The sequence below is a fragment of the Leguminivora glycinivorella genome, chromosome 9, assembly GCF_023078275.1.
Source record: "Leguminivora glycinivorella isolate SPB_JAAS2020 chromosome 9, LegGlyc_1.1, whole genome shotgun sequence".
Taxonomy (NCBI): domain Eukaryota; kingdom Metazoa; phylum Arthropoda; class Insecta; order Lepidoptera; family Tortricidae; genus Leguminivora; species Leguminivora glycinivorella.
In genome coordinates this window covers 24,207,182-24,233,422 of record NC_062979.1, presented here as the reverse complement: position 1 = coordinate 24,233,422, position 26,241 = coordinate 24,207,182, and the positions used below count along the sequence as shown (strand labels likewise).

The window sequence follows — 26,241 nt, the reverse complement described above, 5'->3', positions numbered from 1 at the left end:
TAACTTTTACCAGACGCTTGAAAGTCTCTCTATCTTACCCTAATTTCTCAAGCTACGGCGGAAATGGTCAGGAAATGATGTCCGAACTAGGTAATATGCAGACATTAAACGTCGATATGAAATCTACATTGTCCCAAAGTTTCATCCTTGAGAAAATGAGGAATGTCTGGTGGCTCTGGGCTCTTAGTCCATCATGAAACAAGCCACTTATATGAAATTGGTTGACATTACCGATGTGCAAGATTAGTGACTCTATAACTGGCTTCAGTCAACTTTACACTGCTGAGGTAGATTGTCTACAATGAATTATTAATAACGAAATAAGTTTGATCCATTTTGTAGTATGGACTAATAATTTAACTTTAAGCAGTGATTTAGATTTCAAGCCACCGCATTTTTCAGTAGTCATTGAGAATAGGTGTACATTCATTATGCTTGAAAATTCATTAACAAAAAAACCTAGCTCTTCTACTTACTAATTACCTTATGAATTAAATACCAAGAAGTCAAAGAATTACATTATATTTAAGTAAATCAAAATTTGGTAACCGTTAAAAAAAGATATTTCCTACAATTTCAGAATTCATAGCTTTCTGATTGCATTTTCATAACTAAGAAGACATTTCATATACAAAGTACTGTGAAATTGCTTATTTAAAACACTATATAATCTAACAACAACATGAAACTATAACTTACTGTGTGATAAGTGAATGTATAAATAATAACCTCAAAAACTGTCATGTCTTCTCAAACGATCCCAATGTCTGTGACCGTGAAACCAGCAGAACCAGTAACCTCCATAGGTTCCATGGCGACCTTCGGAAGGTTCCAGCGCTGGCAGTACGCGCTGGCCACTCTGCCCATATTGTTTACTGCGATGAGCAACATCAACTATGTGTTCTCTGCGGCTGCTGAAGAAGCCAGGTTAGTAATACAAGCTCATCACCTTGAAGGTAGCTAAGTAGGGCTACATTATACATACCAGCGGAGCCAGTCACCTCCATAGGTTCCATGGTGACCTTCGGGAGGTTCCAGCGATGGCAGTACGCGCTGGCCACTCTGCCCATATTGTTTACTGCGATGAGCAACATCAACTATGTGTTCTCTGCGGCTGCTGAAGAAGCCAGGTTAGTAATACAAGCTCATCACCTTGAAGGTAGCTAATTAGGGCTACATTATACATACCAGCGGAGCCAGTCACCTCCATAGGTTCCATGGTGACCTTCGGGAGGTTCCAGCGATGGCAGTACGCGCTGGCCACTCTGCCCATATTGTTTACTGCGATGAGCAACATCAACTATGTGTTCTCTGCGGCTGCTGAAGGAGCCAGGTTAGTAACACAAGTTCATCACCTTGAAGGTAGCTAAGTAGGGCTACATTATACAAATCAGCGGAGCCAGTCACGTCCATAGGTTCCATGGCGATCTTCAGGAGATTCCAACGATGGCAGTACGCGCTGGCCACTCTGCCCACATTGTTTACTGCGATGAGCAACACTATGTGTTTTCTGCGGCTGCTGAAGAAGCCAGGTTAGTAATACAAGCTCATCATCTTGAAGTTAGCTAAATAGAACTAGTACTAGTGTAATGACACTAACCAGCAGAACCAGTAACCTCCGTAGGTTCCATGGCGACCTTCGGGAGGTTTCAACGATGGCAGTACGCGCTGGCCACTCTGCCCATATTGTTTACTGCGATGAGCAACATCAACTATGTGTTCTCTGCGGCTGCTGAAGAAGCCAGGTTAGTAATACAAGCTCATCATCTTGAAGTTAGCTAAATAGAACTAGGACTACATTACACTAACCAGCAGAACCAGTAGTCCGTAGGTTCCATGGCGACCTTCGGGAGGTTTCAACGATGGCAGTACGCGCTGGCCACTCTGCTCATATTGTTTACTACGATGAGCAACACTATGTGTTTTCTGCGGCGGCTGAAGAAGCCAGGTTAGTAATATAAACTGAAAAGTTATCATTAAGATATGTATGATCTCAGAAATTTGGAAAAAAAAACAAAAAGGGAGTCAACCATTTAGAGAAAATTATTGAGAGTCAAGTTAGATAAAACTACATTAATACAGAAGCCTACATGTATGCGACCTATATCCCATCACTAACGGCTCCCTCATACTTAAGGAATCGGGCGAAGCCCGATGTACGCGGTCCAAAGCCAGGCGCCATCGGCGCCCTCATACTTAAAGAGTCAGCGAAGTCCGGCGTACGCGATCCAAAGCCGGGTCCCGAAGACACCCTCCTACTTAAAGTCGCGCGAAAGTAGATTTTGTTCAGCATTATGAATTATGACAATGTATTTACCTACTCTACTAGCCTATCAATTTTTATCAATACCTATAGAAGACGTGATCCAATTTTACAAACTTTTTGAGAATTTTCAGTCATTTTTAAAATCGTTTCACGCAATAAATAATTATGCCATAGATATCAACTTCCGTACTTAAAGCTCACGCACATTAGTTTACTCGATTTGCCGATAGAGGTCGCTATACGTTGATCGCTTATTTCCTACATCGCGTTTTTCCTGATATAATGGAGTCGTGTTAGGATCAGGAGCGTCCTGACGACCATGTTGTAACGTAAACTATTGAAGTCGAATTGTCTTGATTTCTTTGGACCTTGTCTAATAATAAAATTGTATAGGTATTAAATATTTATTGTTTTGTGGGAAATTGAGTCTAGAGGGATTTAGTTAAGTCTGTAGAATATTAATAACAATTGATGATTCAACTATTGAAAGATTGTACGGAACCTTCGGTGGGCGAGTCCTACTCACAATCGGCCGGTTTTTTTCATTTTATCTGTCTGAAATTTACATTTTCTATACGAAAGTAATTTTATTCGTCGTTTTTTTTTTGCAGCACTAACATGCTACTTTTTTCAATATCAAGGAATTATCTATTGAGATAATCAAACAATAAAACTGGCAATAAAATCAAAATAATGATGATAGCAATGTGACAAACAACAAACATCACACATTATAAAAACATTAGGCTTCACAGTTGGTAAGAAGACGTAAAGATGTTATTTCAAATAGTTACCTAATGTAGTTTCTAACATGTTGAAAAATATTCCTAGGAATGGATTATAAATTGACGACCGGTCTGGCTCAGTCGGTAGTGACCCTGCCTGCTAAGCCGCGGTCCTGGGTTCGAATCCCGGTAAGGGCATTTATTTGTGTGATGAGCACTGATATTTGTTCCTGAGTCATGGATGTTTTCTATGTATATAAGTATGTATTTATCTATTTAAGTATGTATATCGTCGCTTAGCACCCATAGTACAAGCTTTGCTTAGTTTGGGGCTAAGTTGATCTGTGTAAGGTGTCCCCAATATTTTTTTTTTTTTTTTTATTTAAATAAATAACCGAAGACACACATTAAGAAACTTATTAAATAATCACAGAGCGATTCTAACATTAATAAACTTCAAAAATTAGCTCTCAATACGGTAAGGATCGGATACCTCCATATAAATATAATGTCGGCTTCAAACAAAAACCATCGACATCGTACCTAGTAGTCCTAGTACTATTTTTGATGTCTATCACAGGCTGAATATCACCAATACTTCAAATTACTTCAATCTATTCTTTTTAATGTACACATTAAGCAATAGCTTGATAACATAACCTAGAATAGCCGAGACGAGAATTTTCAATGTAGGTATTCTAATTTAGGACCTTCTACACTGGACATATCACAGAACTAGATTTAGATAGAAGAAACAAGTTCATCTTTTTGTATAGAGGCCGAGCGTGTCAGATTTTGTACTGAAGTTGTTACTTGTCTGTGATTTTAAATATGTCTCAGACCCTTGAGTGTTCATAATTTTTGTGTTGTTGCAACCAAATTTAATATCACTTAACGAGGCATTTTTAATGTTTATGTTGACAACAACTTACAAAAATTGACGCCCGAAAGCTGCAAGCTGCGAGTAAAGACGGACAACTCAGTGGATTTTACTGAGTTCATTTGACACGCTAAGTAGATACGTTTGCTTGATCTATGGTATTATATGACATCTGTGACTGAGATAATCACTAATGAGGAGGCACACTGACATTTTATCCCCCCAGGCGGCGCCTGTGCAAGTGTCTAGGCATGTCACTGTCATTCATATGTGTGAGAAAGAGAAAAAAACATATAATCTTCTCGCCCTCACGTATGGACTAATAGGGTGGCGCCATCTGTCATAACCTTTGAGTGTGCCTCCTTATTAATTTCCGTTCTGCGTTCTCTAAGCTTTTCGCGAAGGTCTACAGCTGCCAGAGCCACAGGTAAGCTATGTGAGTGAGTTTAAGCTTAAGTTTTTCAGTATTGTTATCGCTGACTATAATACAAGTGTCGTCCGCGTAAATTACGTATTCCGCATCTGAGCTAGCAGCGGTTATGTCGTTGACGAGCAATAAAAACAAGTAGTTACCAATCATGGATCCTTGGGGCACGGCACATTCGCCCACCGTCTCCAAGCTGGACTTGGAGTTCAGGACGTGGGTGCGCTGTACTCGGTTTTCTAAGAAGGACGCAACTACCCTGTGAAAGCTACCCCCCACTCCATAGCACCACATTTTTTGCAGAAGGAGCTGGTGATCGACCATCTCGAAGGCGCGCGACAGGTCGCAGAAGACGGCTGCGACCTGCCGCCCGCCGTCACGATGCGCGAGCACCCGCGCCTTCAGGTCGCGCGCTGCGCTCACAGTGGACCGGCCTGCTTGATACGCGTACTGATGTTTGTTGAGGATGTTATTATCTAGAAGGTGATTCATTATCCGGTTACTTAATAGTTTCTCGAAAACTTTGGAGACAATAGGTATCAGCGCGACAGGTCTAAAATTCTTAAGTATATGCATCTCGCCTTGGCCCTTGTAGATAGGCTGAATTTTAATAATTTTGAGAGGATTAGGGTACACTCCCGCGTTGACACAATCATTCAACAACATAAGCAATAATGATACTAAGTTCGGTGGTAGAAATCCTAGTATTCTAGTATTCATATCATTGCTATCTTTCGACGGCTTACATTTTATTTTCTTTAGCGTTAGAATAAACTCATCAAGGGTAAAATGCCTAAATTGAAATTCTATGAGCTCAGTCGGTAGGTATTTCTCTAAATAGGCGAGCGCGTCCGTAGGACATGGTTTCGGGTTGTGGGAATTAGCTGTAGTGTAATACCGGTTTAAGGCATGCGCGGCGGCGGTCGCGCGCGCCTGCGCACAGTCGCCCTCCGACCGAATAATTTACATTATCTATTATTTAAGAAGTTTAATGATTTTTCTTTAAGTTAATTTAATTGTTTATGTAATTGAGAGACTGTTGATCCCACAGACAAACTCGTTCTGTTCCAGAGTTTTGTGGGACTATATGTTAGACATAAGTTTGTCACTGTATATTAATAACAATAAATAAAAAAATAAAAAACTAAGTAGTATATATGGTATATATGACATCAGCAGGCCTAGCACATGATGGCCGCGGGAGTATGTCGCCGCGAGATAGACTACCTGTCCTTATGTCATTAATACAATTAGACAAAGACGTGTCATCTATCTCGCGGCGACATACTCCCGCGGCCATCTGTGCTAGGCCTCCTGTTGGCCATATTTTCTCTGTATTATGTGGCCAACAAACTATTGGCTTCTTTCTCTAACATGTTTGTAAGTGAGGGATACCAGTACTTGCCAGCCACATACATGTATAGGCTACTAGACTCATATCGAATTTGGCACAACAAATCGTCACTACTTTTCAAAAATCTCGTATCTCACGCTGTTCCTCAAAGTTAAAACGCAGTAAGTCTATATGCATTCCATCCATACATACTTACTACAATTTTCTTTTCATTGACAGACGAAGATACAAGTTTTTTTAAAAGTAGTGACGAAATGATTGTCTTCTGTAGATTTTGGGTATTAAAAGTGTATGATGACTACGTATTTTCGATTACAAAATGTGTGTAATTTTTTATTCATTTTGGCCACCGAAAACGCTGTCAGCGATGTAGTGACGTCACCGAATTCGAAACTTACTGCATGTCAAAACAATAACTGACATATTGAACTCTTACTTCAGACATAAAAAATGTTGTTTTCGATTAGAATGACCGGATACCCAGATAATTATATAGATTAACATGAATGTGTTGTTTTCGCCTGATTACGTAAAAGTATACTTTAAAAATATTTTTTGCTAGTTTTCAGTCACAATAAAATAATTATGGTAATATTTTATTTCGGTTAATTGGACAGTACTTTGTCATATAAGACAGACTTTAATAACCTAACCATAAAATTAACATTTTGAAAAAACCCCCGACCGCGACATAGTGGACCGATTTTCCTGAAACATGGCTAAGAACACTCCCGACTAACTCAGCTTTCAGACAAAAAAAAACTAAATCTAAATCGGTTCATCCGTTCGGGAGCTACGATACCACAGACACACGTTACACAGACAGACAAACAGATAGACAGACGGACACACAGACACGTCAAACTTATAACACCCCGTCGTTTTTGCGTCGGGGGTTAAAAAAGGGTCAGGTAACCTATTGCAGTGAAAATATAGGTCCTTCAGAAGCCCCTTATCTTTTGACATTATGTTGTCATTTGTTTGCCTTCATTTTGTTTGCCATGCCATAATGCTTTAACAGGCTCATCATCATGATTGCTTTGATTATTATGATTGCTGCTAACAACAGTAACAACTCCATAGCAATCGGTTCCACTGAAACTAGAATATACAATGATATGAATAATTTTCAGGAGTTGGGTTATTTTTATTATGTAAGTTAGAAGTAGTAAGGTCAATACGGGTAAGAAGTGTGTCCGGCCTTCACATTTGGCCTGTTAGTGTTTGAGGATTTATACGTTTACCACTGATCGTGAGTAACAAGTAACAAAATTACGAGTATGAACTCGCAAAAACACCTGTGACAATTAGTAATAAAAAATAAGTTCAAAAACTAAAACCTGACTACTATAAAATGTGCTCTAAAAAGTATTAAACAAGATAGAATTATTTTATGAAAATTATCATGCATGAAATTCACAGATGTGTATTCTTTTCAATACATAAATTCAATTTATAATAATTTTGTAAATTTTATAAATACTTGCAGAGATTCAGAATATAGCCGTGGTCGTATGCCACGTTATATACTTACCTTAAAGTTTATAATTGTGGCATACGACCACGGTTATCTTCGGAATCTCCGCAAGTATTTATAAAATTTACAAAATTATTATAACATTGAATTTATGTATTGAAAAGAATACACATCTGTGAATTTCATGCATGATAATTTCATAAAATAATTCTATCTTGTTTCATACTTTTTAGAGCACATTTTATAGTAGTCGGGTTTTAGTTTTCGAACTTATTTTTTATTGCTACGAGAGTATGTCGCCGCGAGATAGACTACCCGTCCTCATGTCATTAATACAATTAGAAGAAGACGTGTGATCTATCTCGCGGCGACATACTCTCGCGGCTATCATGTGCTAAGCATGCAGACACGTGTGTGTAGGTACTAAGTCTGCTATAGTACACTTACCCGTAATAACCTTAAGGCTTGGGAAATAAATCGATAAAATTGCTTCGTTGTTTAGTAATGCATTATAGTCAGTGAGCTGACACTATCCCAAAAAATATGAATAAAAATATTGAAGGTACGTAGCCGCACTTTAAGATAGGTTACGCTCTTTTCTTGAAGGTTTGAAGGTCATATCGGTCCAAAAATACCGCAAGCAACAATTTGGTTTTTAATACAAATCCTATCAAAAACATAAATGTGAAATGAGAGCCAAATTCAATGATATATGCCTAGCTTGTTGACTTCGACGACAAAAAAAGTGAGATCTAAATGGTTGCCAAGTTCAATGATCAGTTCTGAGATTTATTTATAACAACATAGAATATCTTGTAACTTTAGTTAAATTGTCTACAGATGTGTCGTGCCAGCATGCGAGTCGGCAAACTCCACACCAGCCTTGCCATCCTGGTGGCCGTCTGTCGAACATCGTTGCACCCGCCCTGTTCTGCCTAGTAGCGTTGTTGGCAACTGTACCGTACATAGCTTCATGAACCAGACTGTGCCTTGTGACAAGTGGGTGTATGGCTCCAGGAACTCTATAGTATCAGAGGTAGATACATGATGATACTAGAAACTTCTCACCACTTATCCTACCCTGGTGCTGTAGTCGAATGGCATTTCTGCGACGCGAAACGAAAACCAAATGCCGTGAAAGGTAGTCTGGCTCTGTCACGCCAAAACGCAAAAGCGATAGAGATATCTACAAGCGTTTCGTTTCGTGAGCGTTTGTGCCATTCGGTTACGTACCCTGGTAGCTTTCTATCTAACATCGCTGCACCTGCCCTGTGCTGGCTAGTAGTATTCTTGGCAACTGTGCCGTTCAAAACTTCATCAACCAGACTGTGCCTTGTGACAAGTGGGTGTATGGCTCCAGGAACTCTATAGTGTCTGAGGTAAGTACAAACGGTACTACGAGTAAAACTTCAAGTTTACCAGCCCCGTAGCCGAATGGCCTTTCTGCGACGCAAAACGCCATCGAAACGCCGCAGAAAGGTAGTCTGGCTCTGTCGTGCCAATACGCAAGAGCGATAGAGATATGCGTGAGCGTTCGTGCATTCGGCTATGCACCCAGGCCCCGTAGCCGAATGGCATTTCTCCGACGCCAAACGAAAGCGATACGCCGCTGGCTCTGTCGCGCCAATACGCAAGCGCGATAGAGATAGATATCTACTAGCGCTTCGTTTCGTGAGCGTTTCGTGAGCGATTGTGCCATTCGGCTAGCCACCCTGTTCTGTCATTCTTCTAGCCCTTCAACCAACTCTAAGTACTTACATGGTGTCTGGGGTACATATTTAAGTAATATATCTCCTCAAGTTGCCACCATGAAAATTATAAGTCGTTTCATGTTCTAATGCTTCTTATCCTGTTTCAATGTCTTATTTGCCTAAAATATTCTCACAGGTGATATGAAAGGCAGTGTTAAATGGTAGTACAGATGTAGTGCGAAAAGGGTTTCCTTTGGAAACGTTCGTATTTGTCATGCTAGTTCAGTCAATGTCAGTACATCTTATACTGACACTGACTGAAATAGCATGACACGTTCGTACCTACGTTTCCGTAACAATACGAAGGCAAATCTTTTCGCACTAAATTCTGTAAAATAATTCCCACTTTGGTCGTTAAGATTGGAATCTTTCACAACAGTAAGGATTCTATTTCAAAGTCAGAACTCAGCTACAGAATCTTTTGGTTCTTTAAGGGTTCAATCTACGCCCTCGTTGCAAATATGTAATTTCGCTCTCTTGTGACACAAACAATTGTTCCTTACGTTTTATGCAGTTCGACTTGGCCTGCCAAGAGTGGAAGAGGACGCTGGTGGGCACGGTTCACAACGTGGGAGTGATGATATCCATGCCTTTGATGGGCTTTGTTTCAGACAGGTCAGTGGTCAGCCATGAATCAATTAAGTATATTGTTATTGCCTTAGATATATAACTTTCCCGTGCGGTGAAGGGTTAAGAACTTCACCATCCCTTTTCCTCTTGTGGGTGTCGTAAAAGAGTGGGATATGGGTTCAATTGGACGTAGTTTACGAAAAAGGATCCAACCGACAAAAAATTGTCTATTTAATAAAGTTTCTGTCAATTTGTACTTCAATATCAATTTTTTGTCGTTGGATTATGCTTGGTTCCTTTTTCCTAAACTACGTCCAATTGTGGTGTGTGGGGTGGGATAGCAATCTCTTACTGAGATATTACAATTTCGTTTTATTTTCCTTGCTGCTTGCATGAGTGGCACTGAAACTTGAGCGGTTTTATGTGCTCTGCCTACCTCTTTTGGGAATAAAGGCATGGCCGAGTTTATTTTTGTATAAAATTAACTTCGACTGAAAATGTATTTATCTATCTCTTGTTAGTTGTTCTTCTCTGTTTGTATACTTTTTAAAATCACACTGATGTGTTTCAGATGGGGTCGAAGGAAATCCATAATAGCCAGCGGGCTAGGTCTGGTAGTAGGGGCTTTCAAGACCCTAACCACGGGTCCGGGCTGGACCGGATATCCCCTTTACTTGCTACTAGAGCTTCTGGAGGCTGCGCTGGTCACTGGAACTTACACCACTTGTTTTGTGCTGAGTAAGGTTTTTTATTTGTATTGAAGTAAGTACTTATATATTACTAAGTTTTAATTTTATTCTAATTCTTACTTCCAGTACCTACTTGATGTCGCACCATATTTTTCTCTTCCTTAGTCATTTCATGTTTTACTTTCTACTACATCTTTTTTTAGTCTAATTAATCTAATTATCGTATGGCATAATTAGAAACCTGAGATTAGGAGACAATTTTACTTATTCTGTTACCTCATACACATGCGAATATAGAAGGCGAATTTCTTTTCATTTATTTTCTTTAAGATTGTTTTTAACTTAAATCCTCCGAGATAAGCTCCAATAATAATTCTGTAATAATTGATATTTCAGTGCTGGAACTAGTTGGCAAGAACAAACGCATAGTCAGCGCCCTAGTCCTCGGAATCATGATTTCCTCTGGCGAACTCCTCTTGACCCTGATCGTCTGGCAAGTCCCTTACTGGAGACACTTCCAGCTCTTCCTCTACTGTCCTGCCTTCATCTTCCTCGCATACATCTTCCTTCTAGAAGAATCCTTGCGCTGGTTGATTGTCAATGAGAAGAATGACAAAGCTGTCATGCTGGTGCAGAAGATTTCGAAATGGAACGGTGTGGCGTTGTCGCGGAAGATGATAGATGCTATTCGGAATTCGAAAGTGGGGTTCGATGCGGATAAAGAAGTGGAGAAGGAGAAATTTCATCCGAAGCTTCTGTTCTCTTCGGCAATGTTGGTTAAAAGGTAAAAGTGCTTTTTACTTCATATTTTTCGGGTTCATCGATTAACAATGTGTTTCATCCATTTTCTAAGTTCTAAAACTTGGACGTGATTTTAGAATTCTTTGGGTAATAGGATTACCTCTAATTCAGTAATAAAATTATTTTTCACCACACCAACTGGTAAAGGCTTACTTTGCTATTCGAAAACAGATAGCAAAATTGCATTTTATCCACAAGAGTGCAAAGTAATTTCATACAAATTTTAACTTGATATCTTGAGCTGGATGGTAGAATTTACCTACAAATGATGATTTTGAATCATAAATATTGAATAAATTAATAGATTTCATTTATTTTCATGTTTTATAGTCTGTATTTTGTTCGTGTTGGTGTGGTGAAAAATATTGTCTTTCACTCGGTGGCAAAGTTTGTTTAACCTTCGTACCTTGAAACCCTCGCAACGCTCAAGATTACACTTTTTGAACCACTCGCTGCGCTCGCGGTTCAATATTGGGATCTTTCGCTCGCTCAGTTATCAATATTGGCACGTGCGGTTAGACAACTCCTTTGCCCCCTTGTAAAACAAATAACTATTAATTATTTGGCAAGTGTAAATCATTCCCGCGTCCAAAAACCTTAGGATATCATGACGAGCACTTAATTTCTTTCGAACGGGACTTACCAATGGACTGAATCCTTCAAATCTTTACAAAACCATCCAGTTTCCTTATAACATGGTCAGCGTATCCTTATCAGGTGCCGTAGCCAAATGGCATTTCTGCGACGCGAAACGAAAACGAAGCGCCGCGAAAGGTAGTCTGGCTCTGTCGCGCCAATACGCAAGAGCGATAGAAATAGATATCTACGAGCGTTTCATTTCGTGAGCGTTTGTGACGTTCGCCTACGTTATCTATAATCTTCCAGATTGGTCGTATGCTCGTGGTGGTGGTTCACCGCAGCGTTCGTCTACTACGGTCTCCTCATCAACTCCGTGGCTCTCCCCGGCAACAGGATAGCCAACTTCGCTCTCTCAGCCGTCTCCACCCTCATCGGAGAGTTCATCGCCTACTTCTTCCTTAATAAGGTCGGGAGGAAGTATACTCTGCTGGGAGGGTTTCTGGTTTGTGGGGTCGCTTGTGTCACGGAAGCTTTTGTGCCGAAAGGTGAGGATAATATTACTTAGGTTATTTATAAGATTCTTCTTTGGGAGCAATCAGGATTACCAACTTATTATTATATAATTTATTAATCAGGCAGGCAGTTATAACAACTGATAGTTGCCTGTATGTGTTCTTTAAATTTGTTAAATAGTTATCTAGTCGGTTCTTAAACTGGTTGACATTCGGTGCTGAAATCACGTCTTCTGGTAATTTGTTCCAGGTTTTGACCACTCTGTTGCTGAGAAAATGTTTGCGAGGGTTGTTTTTAGACAGTTCAGATATTAGTTTGTATTTACTGGTGGCCTCGCAGATGGGTGTTATTATTGCGCTTATACCGGTCTTGAAACTAGTCTATGTAATAGACTTGTACTATATTTTTAAGAATCTATCAAATTATGGTGTCCTATTTAGCTACAACAAAACCATAAGGACTATTATAAATTATTATGGTGTTATCCAGCTACACCTAAATTATGTCTAATCACACAAAAAATATGGCTTGTTCTTAGAATGTACATACATACATACATACAGTCACGCCTGTATCCCATAAAGGGGTAGGCAGAGCACATGAAACTACTAAAGCTTCAGTGCCACTCTTGGCAAATAAGGGGTTGAAAGAAAACGAAACTGTGGCATTGCAGACTTAGAATGTCTTGTATTTATAAGTAGTAATTGTTGTGAAAAAAATATAATTCAACTGTTCCAGCTGCCAAAACCGAATTGATAGTGATATTCCTGATCGGCAAGATGTGCATATCCATCTGCTTCAACGGCATTTATGTGTACACTTCAGAGCTGGTCCCGACCAGCGCTAGAGGATGCTTAGTTGGGGCCTGTTCTATGGTAGCTCGAGTTGGGTCTGTGCTGGCACCCTTGACTCCACTGCTGGTGAGTATATTACCAAACAAACGGGCAGATCGACAGAGCCAGGATGCTTAGTTGGAGCACGTTCCATGGTAGCTACTCTACTGCTGGAGTGTCTTCCAAGCAAACGGACAAACATACATCATGCGAGGATGCTTATTTGGCTCTTGTCCCATGGTAGCTAGAATTGGCTCGGTGGTGGCACCAATAATAGCACTACTAGAGGAGTCTACCAGAAAACGGATTGACATACATCATGCGAAGATACCTAGTTAGGGCTTGTTCTATGGTAGCTAAAGTTCACTACACTGCTGGCGAGTAAAAAAGCGGACAGACAGACACAAAACTGCTTAAATGAGAAATACATAATGGTGGCTATAATTGGTGAAAGCTGGGGCCCATCTCTCAAACCTGAAAGTTACAAGTTACAAGCGGAAGTCTCTTTCCAACTTGTCATATTAGACATTGGTTACTCGTAAATTGTAACTTGTAGCTTCGAGAAATGGGCCCATGGACTTGTGTGTTTATACTCATAGACCAGCCAAACAGCGAGCAAAGATCCTTAGTGCGTATTTAACATGGTGAATTGAGTTACTTCTGTTTTGACCCTATTCAAAGTTTTGGGTCAAATTTTTTGTAAATCATCATCATCCTGTCCCGACCGGTTTCGGCCTCAGCGACTGGGTATTGGCTTATTATTGAGAGCGACGGTCGTGAGCTCTCAGGTGGCTGACGTAGCCTATTTTTGCAGTAAATGTACGACCACACTCACTGCATGTCAGCACCCCTCCGATCAAATTATAGTTGATGGCTGCAGGTGGTCGGGCTTTTATTTTTGTAAATATGAGGTCCTTGTCCTAATCTTAATTGTGTCGAAAGACGGCAGTACATTAAATGTAAGCTCCATTTTCACTTTGACTGTAGTCGATTCCCAGTCTACCTACTGGTAATGTTTCAGGGTACCTGGTGGCAGCCATTTCCAACGCTCCTCTTTGGTGGTTCTGCGTTGATGGCAGCATTGCTGACACTCTCGACGCCCGAGACATTAAAGCGAGATCTACCCGACACCGTCGCGCAAGCTAAAGCGTTTCATAAATAACCTCTCGAGGTTCTTCAATATCCTAGTACTAGTACAAATTACTTGTAATAAAAATTGAATCTCAGTTAAGAGTTGATTTTGTTTTGTTTCGTTTGATTTTCAAACAAAAGAAAATAAACTCTCCTCTTTTGTAACCCTATTCATTCAAATTTGATAGGCAATGCTTTTATGGTGGTAGTGGATCTTAACACCCATACCGTGGTTCTAAAATCCGTGGAGTCGCCATGTAAAAAATTTTAAAAGTCAAAGTCAAAGTCCAACGGTATGATGTCACATTAAATATAAATATTTATACATACTACATACACATCGTCACTGAGTTCATTTTAATCGAACGTAGTTGATTTTATCTTAATAGTATTATCTTAATATTTTATCTTAATAGTATGCTCTAGTGGATTTAACGCCCAACTTTGATCATCGTATTATTATGGGGGATTTCAATACGTGTCTCATAAAAAATGATCACCGGTCTCGCAAGCTTAACTCACTGGCATCCTCCCTAAATTTTGAAATCTTACCCCTCGGCCCCACTCACTTTCCACATAATGGTCCTCCCTCCCAACTTGATTTGATTCTTACTTCTTCCGCCGAAATAGTGGCACGTCATGGACAATTTAATGCACCCGCCTTCTCTAATCACGACCTTATTTTCGCTTCTTTCAAAATTCGTCCCCCCAAAAAGCGTCATAAAATAGTGATGCGCCGAAACCTTCTAGACGTTGACAGACAGGCTCTCCAAGATGACCTGCGCATGTCTGACTGGTCAGCCTTACAGTTGGCTGATGATATTGACGTTAAGCTGGGGACTTTCAACGACGTATTGCTCGCGATCTTTGATAAGCACGCTCCTCTAAAGCCTACTCGAGTCAAGCACTACCCCGCGCCATGGCTTACAGATGAGATTAAGGCACTCATGGCGAAGCGGAATCGTGCTCGCGTCAGACTCCGAAATGATTCTTCATCTGCTAATCAGAGTGCTTACATGACCTTACGCAACCGTTGTAATAAGGCATGTAGAGATGCAAGACGTCGGTATATACACCAGGCAATTGATGACTGTCCCCCCACAAAGCTGTGGAAATTTCTCAAATCTCTTGGGGTGGGCAAAAGTCAGCAAGATCAGGTGGGTGGCCTAGACTTAGATGCCATTAATCGACATTTCAGCTCTTCTCCGGTCGAGCTTGACTCCTCAGTTAAGCAACGAACTCTCTCCCTTCTAGCCAGTGTTCCTCGACCCGATGCGTCTCTGTTCCAGTTCCGCCCTATTGCTCCACAGGAGGTTCTTGCTATTCTGCGAACTATCAAAACTAAAGCCGTCGGTGAAGATGGGTTCAGTTTGGCCATGATCATGTTGGTAGCGGATTTTATCGCACCTGTCCTGGCCGAAATCATCAATTTCTCTTTTGCTTCTGGCTCCTTTCCCTCATCTTGGAAACTTGCTAATGTGATCCCGTTGCCAAAGGTCTCTAGTCCGACTTCATTCTCCCAGTACCGCCCAATCTCTATTCTTCCAATTCTCTCTAAAGTAATTGAACACTATGCCAACAGACTTCTCTCTTCGTTTCTTAACAGACATAATCTCTTTAATCCCTTTCAATCTGGCTTCCGCCCAGGGCATAGTACTGTTTCGGCGTTAGTTAAGGTTACTGACGACTTCCGCCTCAACATAGAAAACAAAGAGGTTACAGCTCTGGTTCTCTTAGATTTCAGCAGTGCCTTTAACTCCGTAGATTTTGATATTCTTCTGGCTATTCTTCGTAATTATAACCTATCTCCTTTAACTCTCTCTTGGTTTCGTGACTACCTACTTGGAAGACGCCAACGGGTCATGGTCGATGACACAGTCTCCTCCTGGTGCGATCTGTCAGCGGGGGTGCCGCAGGGCGCTGTGCTATCCCCTTTACTTTTCTCGTTGTTTATCGATGGGATCACGAAGTCTCTTGCTTCGTCCTATCATCTCTATGCAGATGACCTGCAAATCTACTCAGCGGCAAGCATAGACAATTTAGATTTTTTAATAAGCCGAATCAACCGGGATCTTGACTCTATTTGTTCCTGGGCAGCTTCTTTTGGTCTTATGGTTAATGCGAAGAAGTCGCAAGCGATTCTGATTGGGAGTCCCCATTTCATCTCCAAGTTGTCTGAAGTGACAGTGCCTGAAATCTTCTTCGATGGAACACTCATTCCTTTCTCTTCTACCGTCAGGAACTTAGGCATTGTCATTGATCAGACTCTCTCTTGGGCACCCCATGTGACTGAAATTAGCAGGCGACTCTTTGCCTCTCTTCACTCGCTTCGGCGTCTCCAAAGCTTCCTTCCGTTCCGTACAAAGGTTGTCCTTGCGCAGTCGCTTCTGATTCCACTCCTGGATTATGCGGATATCGCATTTTTGGACCTCACCGAGGAGCTACTTGACAAGCTCGAACGTTTGCAGAATGTCTGCATCAGATACATTTTTAATCTAAGAAAATTTGACCACATCTCTCATTTCCGCTCTCAGCTGGAGTGGCTACCCATCCGTCGCCGTAGAGACTTGCATGTGGTTTCGCTCCTGTATAATGTTTTATTTTCTCCTTCTTCCCCTCCCTATCTTTCAGAACGATTTAAATACTTGGCTGACGGTAGCGGGCACCGGCTCCGTTCCAGTGTGAATCTCACTTTGAGTATCCCGCCCCACAAGCATAGGTCTTATAATAAATCGTTTACAATCTACGCAGTTAAATTGTGGAACTCCTTGCCTTTATCTCTTCGACAGTGTCAGTCGGTCGCGTCGCTGAAGGCTAATCTAAAAAAGCTCTGGCTCTCTGATGAAGACTAAGGTATTGGATGTATGCGGTTTTGTAGTTGTCGTTTTTATTATGTAAATATATATTTAATTTATATATTAAGTATATATGTATATATATTTATATTATTTGCTATTTGTATGGTTATATTATGTATTTATTCGTATATATTGCATGTTAGTATAAGTTATAATTAATTTATTATTACCTAGGATCCGTTTTCTGCGCCGTTTGTACTGTATGCCTACCATCTCCAATTCTCCCTCAATTGCTCAAAGGTTAACTGGAAGAGATCCCTTAAAGGGATAAGTTCGCCTTTGTACTTGTAATAAGCTCTTTTCCTGTGTGTTGTATTATTTTCTGGTACAATAAAGTGTTTTACTACTACTACTACTAGTATTTTTTTGGTATTATTATAATTATAATAACAGGCCTTTGCATCTATAACAGATGATTCAAGCAGCATCCTTGCGACACTTACGTTCGTGGCTGTATAGCCCAATTCGAGAGAGGATCCCTCGTCCGCACACATGGCAGGTGTATGCTCCCCCAGATGGGCGGGGGTTAGAGGCCTGCTCGTGACGCCTCATGCGTTTATCATTCAAGGAGGAGAACCAGGCGTTGTCGTGCTTGGATTGACCGTCATGGACAACACGGCGCCACGTGGGTCGGTCTTCGGCCAGCCGCTGCCACTGGTTGCATGGAATATCAAATGTGACCATGTCACGCTTCACGCAATCTTTAAAGCGCAGCATTGGCCGTCCGACCGGTCTCTTTGCATCTGCAACCTCTCCCAGCAGGATTTGACGTGGTAAACGAGTCTGCTCCATTCGATACACATGCCCGAGCCACCTCAGTCGCCTCTTCTTTAGTATGGCTGTGATAGTAGGAAGCTGTAATATAATTATAGGATTATGATAAAAACTAATAAATAACATTATTAGTTAAAATTAACTACGTTCGATTAAAATTAACTAGGTAACGTTGTGACAATATGTATAAATATTTATATTTAATATGACATCATACTGTTGGACTTTGACTTTGACTTCGAAAATTTTTCATATGTCGATTCCACGGATTTTAGAACCACGGTATGCCACAAAAAGTCCTAAGCCGATTCATTAACGTACAGTCGTACAGTCAAGTGCAAAAATATGTATCGAAAAAATCGTCTCATAAATATGGTACTACGCTCTGAGTACACCGGACTAAGATGCTATAGGACATATTTTTGAGTAAGATGTGTACACCCATATTTTTACACTTGACTGTACACTAAAGTTGATAAAGTACGTTTGTCCCTTTCTATCACACCAATACGTCGGAAAGGGATAGACGCACTTATCGGCTTGATAACTTTAGTAAACGTTTTGGGAACTCCCTAAGGCGCACTTGCATCAATCACTTAACTCAGGGTTAGTGGGTTGTCATCTGTCAAATTCGATATAAAATGGTGGGTTAACCCTCCATTTTCGTTGGTGCAAGTGGGCCTTAGGACCCGAGGTTAACCCTCCATTTTATATGAAATTTGACAGTTGACAGCCCACTAAACCTTGAGTTAAGCGGTTAGAATTTAGAGTCACAAGTGGTGCAAGTGGCCCTTAGAATTTAGAGTCACAGTCAGAATGGTCGTTAAGTAAACATCATAAAATATACATATAATTTCATCGACTTTGACAAGTGTATAAATAGTAGTACATATAAAGTGGTATAAATAAGTAAACAGAATTCTATCAAAGTACTTATTTAATAAATAAAATTCCTAAAAAGTTAAAGATAAAATCACAATTTACATCAATATAACTAATTAGGTATAGTTGCGAACGTTGACAAACCGCAACGAAACTATACTTTTCACTCGTTTATTTAGCTATTTAAATATATTTTAATTATAAAATTAGATTTCATCATTAAATATTAAGACTAACGATTCATAAATAAATAAAATGGTGTAGGTACATGCTATAGCAGCATACCCTGTTGAACAAATGATGTCAACATAATATTATAGTAAAAGTCTTTAAAAGGTATTGTAGACAATAATTATAAGTAATAATAACAGACAATTCATTTGTATATGAATACGACCAGCGCATTTAGGTATATCGTCACTACATTTAAAAAAACTTGTATCTTCGTCTGTAAATGAAAAGAAAATTGTAGTATGTATGGAATGCATATAGACTTACTGCGTTTTAACTTTTAGGAGCAGTGTGAGATACGAGATTTTTTAAAAGTAGTGACGACATAAGTACCTAATTCAAATGGAATAAGCTTCAGTTTTAAAATTTTGACACTGACAGATCAGTAGCGTATCGCAGAGATACGAGATAACAATTGTTCGAATAGGACAGATACTTGTATAATTCGAAATAAGACATTTCTTGCTTTCTTGGACATAGGTAGGTATACCTTATAATTAATCTTAGCTATTAACGTAATGGCACAAAAACAATGTTAATTTAGTAAAATTATAAAAATAAATTACCTACAATATGATAATAGTTATTTGTTTTACAAAGGAGCAAAGTTGTTGTTTAACCGCACGTGCCAATATTGATACCCGAGCAGGCGAAAGATTCCAGTATTTAAAAAGTGGAATCTTGAGCGTTGTGAGGGTATCAAGTCAGGTAAGTTAAACAAACTTTGCCACCGAGTGAATAACAACATTTTTCACCACACCAACACGATCAAAATACTGACTATATAACATCAAAATAAATCAAATCCATCAATTTAAATTCAATATTTATGATTCAAAATCATCATTTATAAGCAGAGATCGGACAGATTTGCGACATTCTTAGTGATTTACGTCATTTTAATGACTTTTAGTATGAGATGACGCACAAAAATCCGATCTCTGTTTATAAGTAAAATCTATCAGTCAGCTTAAGACATCAAGTTACATTTTGTCTGAAATTATTTTACAGTCTCTAATGGATAAAATACAATTTTGCTATCTGTTTTCGAATAGCAAAGAGAGCCTTTACCAGTTGGGTGGTGAAAAAATCTTATTAATAACTGACTGACCAAGTGTAATCACTTTAGGATACTTCTCATAGCTTGGTAGATGTTTATAGGCTTTCTATTTTGGGTTTAAATTAAATAAATACCACAAAAGCCAAATGGGACGACTTTAAGAACTAAGCAAAAAACGAATGGGACGATCCAAAAGATGGAGATGACAGATTCCATCATAAAGATATCAGAAAAATATAAATATAGTACAACCCTAGCTGTAAATTTTACTCCCGAAGTGGGTACTTTTATTGTTTAGTCTAACTTTAGCATTTTGATCCCCATTGTACTTAAATGAATTTAATTTTTAGCTGCCTCCACAGTCAGCGGGATTCAAAAAGTTATGCAACCTTATATGTTTAGTAATAACTAGCGTAGTATCTCTTTCTGCGCTTTCCCTCAATATATAACTACATTACTTAAGAAATTATATATTATTACACATTTATGATGTATTTTCTTTAGAAGTTTCGACATTTATAGAGCATCGAGCGATGATTAAATAAAATTGTACCCTGAGTACAATTGTACTATATTCTACACTACGAGTTCTACACTATGAGGGACTTGTAATGATTCTGTTCGTTTGTATTGGACCGCTCTCTTAAGAAACCTCATTAGACTGGGCGTTGTAACCTTAATTATGTGACCCATCATGGTCAGGTTAGTCCACAATGATATCTGTGCGTTTGGTCGTCCGCGGCGCGACCGCCATAGCTTCCGCCTGAAACCAAAAGATAATTGGATATTATAAAGCATAAAACCAAATATTTACACTTATCAGAGTAAATAGAAATATAATTTACACATATTATAAGATACTATTTAGAAAGATACTTAGATGACTGTGGTGCGGGCGATAAGCTAGCAACCTCTGTCAATGCTAGTTTTTTAACCGCCGCCTCAAATCTCTCAAAAGTAATAATCTAATTTATTCTGTTTTGCTCTTTAAACCTTTTATTCAAATTCAAAATATAAAAAAAAAAATTCTGTATCCCTTTCGCCCTGTAATTATTAAGTACTTACATCGCCTTGGCAGCGATCTATTCGCCAGGTTAGCTAGTAAGCTAGTTATTTAGTTAAGTATTAGATTTAAGACGTGGTAGCGTATATATTAGCGGCAGATATACCAATGTATCTCAGTAATTACACAACCGATTAGAATATTGAATGACAATTTTACTATTGAGGATATTTACTACATTATTGTAATCGTCGTTACACGATTATTTAACTTTCATAGCAGAGATTTTCGGCTCAAAGATGACTCTTTTTTAGGGTTCCGTAGTCAACTAGGAACCCTTATAGTTTCGCCATGTCTGTCTGTCCGTCCGTCCGTCCGTCCGTCCGTCCGCGGATAATCTCGGTAACCGTTAGCACTAGAAAGCTGAAATTTGGTACCAATATGTATATCAATCACGCCAACAAAGTGCAAAAATAAAAAATGGAAAAAAATGTTTTATTAGGGTATCCCCCCTACATGTAAAGTGGGGGCTGATATTTTTTTTCATTCCAACCCCAACGTGTGATATATTGTTGGATAGGTATTTAAAAATGAATAAGGGTTTACTAATATCGTTTTTTGATAATATTAGTATTTTCGGGAATAATCGCTCCTAAAGGAAAAAAAAGTGCGTCCCCCCCCCCCCTCTAACTTTTGAACCATAAGTTTAAAAAATATGAAAAAAATCACAAAAGTAGAACTTTATAAAGACTTTCTAGGAAAATTGTTTTGAACTTGATAGGTTCAGTAGTTTCTGAGAAAAATACGGAAAACTACGGAACCCTACACTGAGCATGGCCCGACACGCTCTTGGCCGGTTTTTTACAAAGATTTGGTTGGTACAGACAAATGGGGCGGATTTAAAGCTTTAAACTTACCATTTAGATTAGTCGCAACACACACTTCAATAATATCACTGTGATTTATCGAATAATTGTTGTTTTCTATACTATAAGCGGTAAAAACCGTTTTTCCGCATACGTCCTTATAGAATAAGCTAGCGCGCAAGCATTTTTGTATGAGATCGCTGCCCCTTCACTCCGCCGTCACCGGCCACAAGCGTAGGACGTTAGTCGTTTTTGCTTCTAAAAACAAACTCCACAAAAAGCTCATCCGTGAGAAAAACACTACATAAAATGGCGAATAAACAAGGTAAAATCAGAAAAAGAAAGGCTATGATGATTGAACGTGCTAAGAATATGGTAAAGAAAAGGTAAATATTATCATTTGACTTACTATTTGTCACATCGTCTAATCAAATGAGTTTTTTTAAAGTATTTGTCAAGATATCTAGACAAAATTTCATCTGATTGAAATAGTTCTAACGTCCTGGAATATGGAGATATAAATAAATAAATAAAATAAAAAACTAACAAGTACCTATACCTTTCTATATAATTAAATTTAACATCATACAACGTATATTTAATAATTAACAGTATTAAAAAGGTTTTATTAAACAAAATTTATTTCAATATTTGGTAATGAACACATATTTCAGAAAATTAGAACAGAGTTTGAAAATCAAACCATTGGAGTCGTCATTGGACCAAATGTCATGTGATTCGGAAGGGTATGTATCTTTTTATGATTTTCTGAAGCATTAAGGTATTGTGACTATTGAGATGCAAACTAATTATTTTATTTTATAGGAAACGCGACAATGCTCCACTGAAATACACCGAATTAGAAAATGTGACTGTTTAGTTTTAATACCAGTTTCGGAACGTTTCTAAATTGTTTACATGTCATGTCTCACTCGCACATCACTTTATCATATATATTTATTTCGTATGGGGAATGGGGCATGCGCAAAAGACGCTACTTATATTTGGAACTAAGTTTAAAAATTTTATGACAAGAGAAAAAAATAATGTCAGTGGAAGAAAGAAAATTGACGTCCACGGCGGTGGTGGACTGCGGATAAAATTAAAGAAAATTTGTGTTTAATATACGGCGAGCGGAAAAGCCGTACCATATTACGCGGCGACCTACAACACGAAGCGCGGGTGAGTGTAGGGCTTATTTATATATATATGTTTCCTTTAAGTTCTCTTCATTTTTGTTTTGCACCCCGAAACGGTGAAAATCTTCCTTAGGTGCCGATTTCCGGACAGAACCAGCGCCCTTTTGTCCAAAGAACCCAAACTCACGCCAATCGGGTGGCGGGGAGGTTCTTTGGTACAGTAACATTCACGTAAGATTAAAAATAACATTCCTAAATATTGCCAGTGGTTATGGTTTGGCACGTAGATTGTAAATATTCACGTGTATCAATATCAATTTTCAGGTATTATGAGGATGGCAAAAACATACCACGTGACGCCGAAGTCACTTCTAAAGCTACAGTAAGAATTTAATGCAATATTTTCAGGAGCTACTTCAAATTAATCAATTTTATTTAATATTAGGGTGAATTTCAACATACTCGAAATTTGCCTAATTTTGGTGGATTTTTTTAGTTTTGTAATTTTTGTTGAAATTATGTACTGATGTTACATAACTAATTATTAGCAATGTTATGTATCAATGACCTTTAATTATAATAAGTAGTTTTAGAGAGATTACGATTTCAATGACATGGTCGCCACCAAAATTGGTCTACCCACAAAAATAAAAAATAAAATGAAAAATAAAGCCTTTTATTCATTTTTATATTATTTTCTACTTGAAATAAAAAACTTTTAACATGTAATAAATACTTTTCAAATACAAACAAAAACGTTACTGCCCTCAATATGTTCACCACCAAAATTTATGCAATTTTGGTGGAAAAAGTATTACGACCCACCAAAATTAGATATTTTTGTGTGGGGCGGACCAATCCAGCAAGGTATGACACTTGTGTCATGTTTAAATGCAGGAACGAACCTGAATGGTCATGTTACGACACGTTTGTTCGTCTTGCTGCGTCTCGTTTAACCATAAAAATTATTTCAATACTTACCACCAAAATTGGTTCTTTCCCCCGGACAACTTTTGGTGCTCAGTTATAAGTGTCAAATTGTATAATAATATTGACTTATGTCATCTTAAAATATACTTAATGTAATAAAGAATGAAGTTATGGCAAGTTATCTTTATAACTGCGGATTTACTGGATTTACCATAGCAATAATCCGCTAAAAACAGGCTCTGGACGCTACACCAAAATTAGAATTTCGATGGAAAATTATTTTTAAATAAATATACATAACACTTGTAACAATTTGCAATGTTGCCGAAGGTAGTATTTTAGGATTGGTTTTCATAAAAAAAAAAACAATTAGCCCACACAATGAATTTTAGCTCCGCCACAAAAAAATCACGCTGAGAAATTCACCTATTAACGCAATTGTAGTCCGTACAGTTACATCAAGTCGATTGTTTGTTGGTCGTTGATTTCTTAGCCAAAAGATGAACGGAGCGTTTTCTATATAATAAGGATTTATTTAAGTTTTAATTTGTATGAAAACGGGTATGTTCAAAATATTGTCTTCGGTTACCGCGATAGTTACTCATGAAATAAAACTATGGAAACGGATTAAATCGCGTATAATGAATTTAAAATACATCCCGACGTTTCGAACTCTTTACAGCGTTCGTGGTCAACGGGTGACTGAGGATAAATTAAAATGTGCAAAAGCTACCCACTTACAAGAAATATTAACGAACCATGACCACACACACACACATTTTAATTTATCCTCAGTCACCCGTTGACTACGAACGCTGTAAAGAGTTCGAAACGTCGGGATGTATTTTAAATTCATTATACGCGATTTAATCCGTTTCCATAGTTTTATTTAATGGGTATGATCAACTAAAGAATCTGTACCCAAAACGTGAACTAGGAAAATTTTCTGGTTCATCTTTTAGGTTGCGTTCTTTTAGGATTCTAGTAAATGAATTTTGCGTCAAATTAGTTCGTTCAATTCATTTATGTTGTGTCCAGAACATGAACCAAATAAATTAATTCGTCCAAGTTTTAGGTAGTGGTTGCAAAAATGAACGCTTTAATCTTCAGAATATTTCTATATTTTTAACTAACGCATGTTGTTTTTAAATATTGTAAGACCATTTTATATTAATACTAATGCATTTACAATAGGCGCAAAGTTAAACTGTTTCCCACAAATGCTACTTTTGCCCCCGTCTGTTCATCTGTTGGAGTTACATCGTTCATATATTGGGCACCTTATTCTGACTTTATCCTGGTTCATCTATCGGGGTCAAATCGTTCAGAGATAGGGCACTTTGTTCAACTACTGGGAATTTTGACCCCTTTTTAGATATAATCATTTTTATAAAATTACTGAATCGTAACACGAGTCCCGAAAGTAGCTTACTCTAAACTCAATTAAATGCGCTATCACATAAAAAAACATATAGAAATAAATTGTCAAAGTTAGGAAATTCGCTTACCTGTTCATCTATTGGTGATTTCACCCTAGTAGGTAATTTTATCTTCTATGCTTGTATGAATTTATTACAATTTCACTACACGTACCTACGTATCTTGAAAGTCTTGAAAACGGGTATCAATGATTTCACTGTTCCTTGTAAAAAAATATTTGGTACATACAAACATAAAATACTGTGTATTTGCTTGAAAGTCCTAACCACAATTATGCGAGTAATATTCACTTCCAATAGGAAGTCTGTAATATCATCCTAATAATTACATACATATGTAGGTATATAATGAACGTGTCGAATTAGCAGGTACAAATTATTTGTAGTCTGTTATGAATACACAAATTTAAAATATAAATTACATTACAGCTCTAAGATGTCTATGTCCTAATGCAACGGGCGGTTGCGATCCACGATGACAGTCATGACATTCATGACGTACACAACCGTGTTAAAAAGCGCGCGCACGGGGAAAGATTGCGGGGGGAGCATAGAGGGGACTGCGTGTTGCGGGGTGCAATCGGCACATTTCAGATTTTATTGTTTACCACTTCCATGCCAGTTTATTGGTCGGGGACTGAAAATCAGCGGTCTCGCTGAGTCTCATCCATTTTACTGCACTCATATCTGTAATTTTACTTACTGAGTTTTTTAAGTCCTTACATGTCCATTTTGTGCTGTGTTGGTAAATAAATATATTTTTATTTATTTTATTTTAAAAGAAGGTGGTTCTCTATTCGTCTATATTTTTTTAAATGTTTGTTCCTCGATATCTCCGTCGTTACTGGACCGGTTTTGAATTTTTTTTTTATTTAATGTATAATAATATGCATACAGATTGGTCCCATTTTTCTCAGAACCCAGTTCTGATGATGGGATCCTGGAGAAATCGAGGGAACTCCTCAAATCTGAAAGGCATACATATGGCGATTTTTGTGTTTTTAAAAGAACAGCATGCATTTACGTACGGAACAGTGACATTTGGTGCAGTGGAACTACTGATGAT

The 26,241-nt window shown here is 38.4% G+C and overlaps 2 protein-coding genes across 2 annotated transcripts in view; one reads left to right on the top strand and one right to left on the bottom strand.

Annotated features, from left to right (window-relative positions):
• The first annotated feature begins 8,133 nt into the window (after positions 1-8,133).
• On the top strand, positions 8,134-14,054 carry LOC125229361 (organic cation transporter protein-like). The gene is made up of 8 exons (XM_048134183.1): positions 8,134-8,153; positions 8,409-8,505; positions 9,392-9,492; positions 10,019-10,185; positions 10,533-10,920; positions 11,823-12,061; positions 12,768-12,949; positions 13,884-14,054. Exons 1-8 carry the CDS (start codon positions 8,134-8,136, stop codon positions 14,022-14,024), a joined length of 1,335 nt encoding a protein of 444 aa, XP_047990140.1. The 3' UTR covers positions 14,025-14,054.
• Positions 14,055-19,615: 5,561 nt separating this feature from the next.
• Positions 19,616-26,241, bottom strand: part of LOC125229588 (organic cation transporter protein-like) — a 48,572-nt gene continuing 41,946 nt past the window's right edge. The window contains exon 8 of the mRNA XM_048134463.1: positions 19,616-20,561. Coding sequence (XP_047990420.1) covers positions 20,502-20,561 — 60 coding nt within the window. The 3' untranslated portion in view covers positions 19,616-20,501. The remainder of the gene's footprint in view (positions 20,562-26,241) is intronic.

What these genes read in the sequence shown, in the direction of transcription:
- LOC125229361 (XM_048134183.1), top strand. Translation starts at nt 8,134, where the DNA reads ATGGCTCCAGGAACTCTATA. An exon ending in CACCACTTGTTTTGTGCTGA is followed by an intron (nt 10,186 to 10,532) that starts GTAAGGTTTTTT and finishes TTGATATTTCAG; the next exon opens with TGCTGGAACTAGTTGGCAAG. An exon ending in GGAAGCTTTTGTGCCGAAAG is followed by an intron (nt 12,062 to 12,767) that starts GTGAGGATAATA and finishes CAACTGTTCCAG; the next exon opens with CTGCCAAAACCGAATTGATA.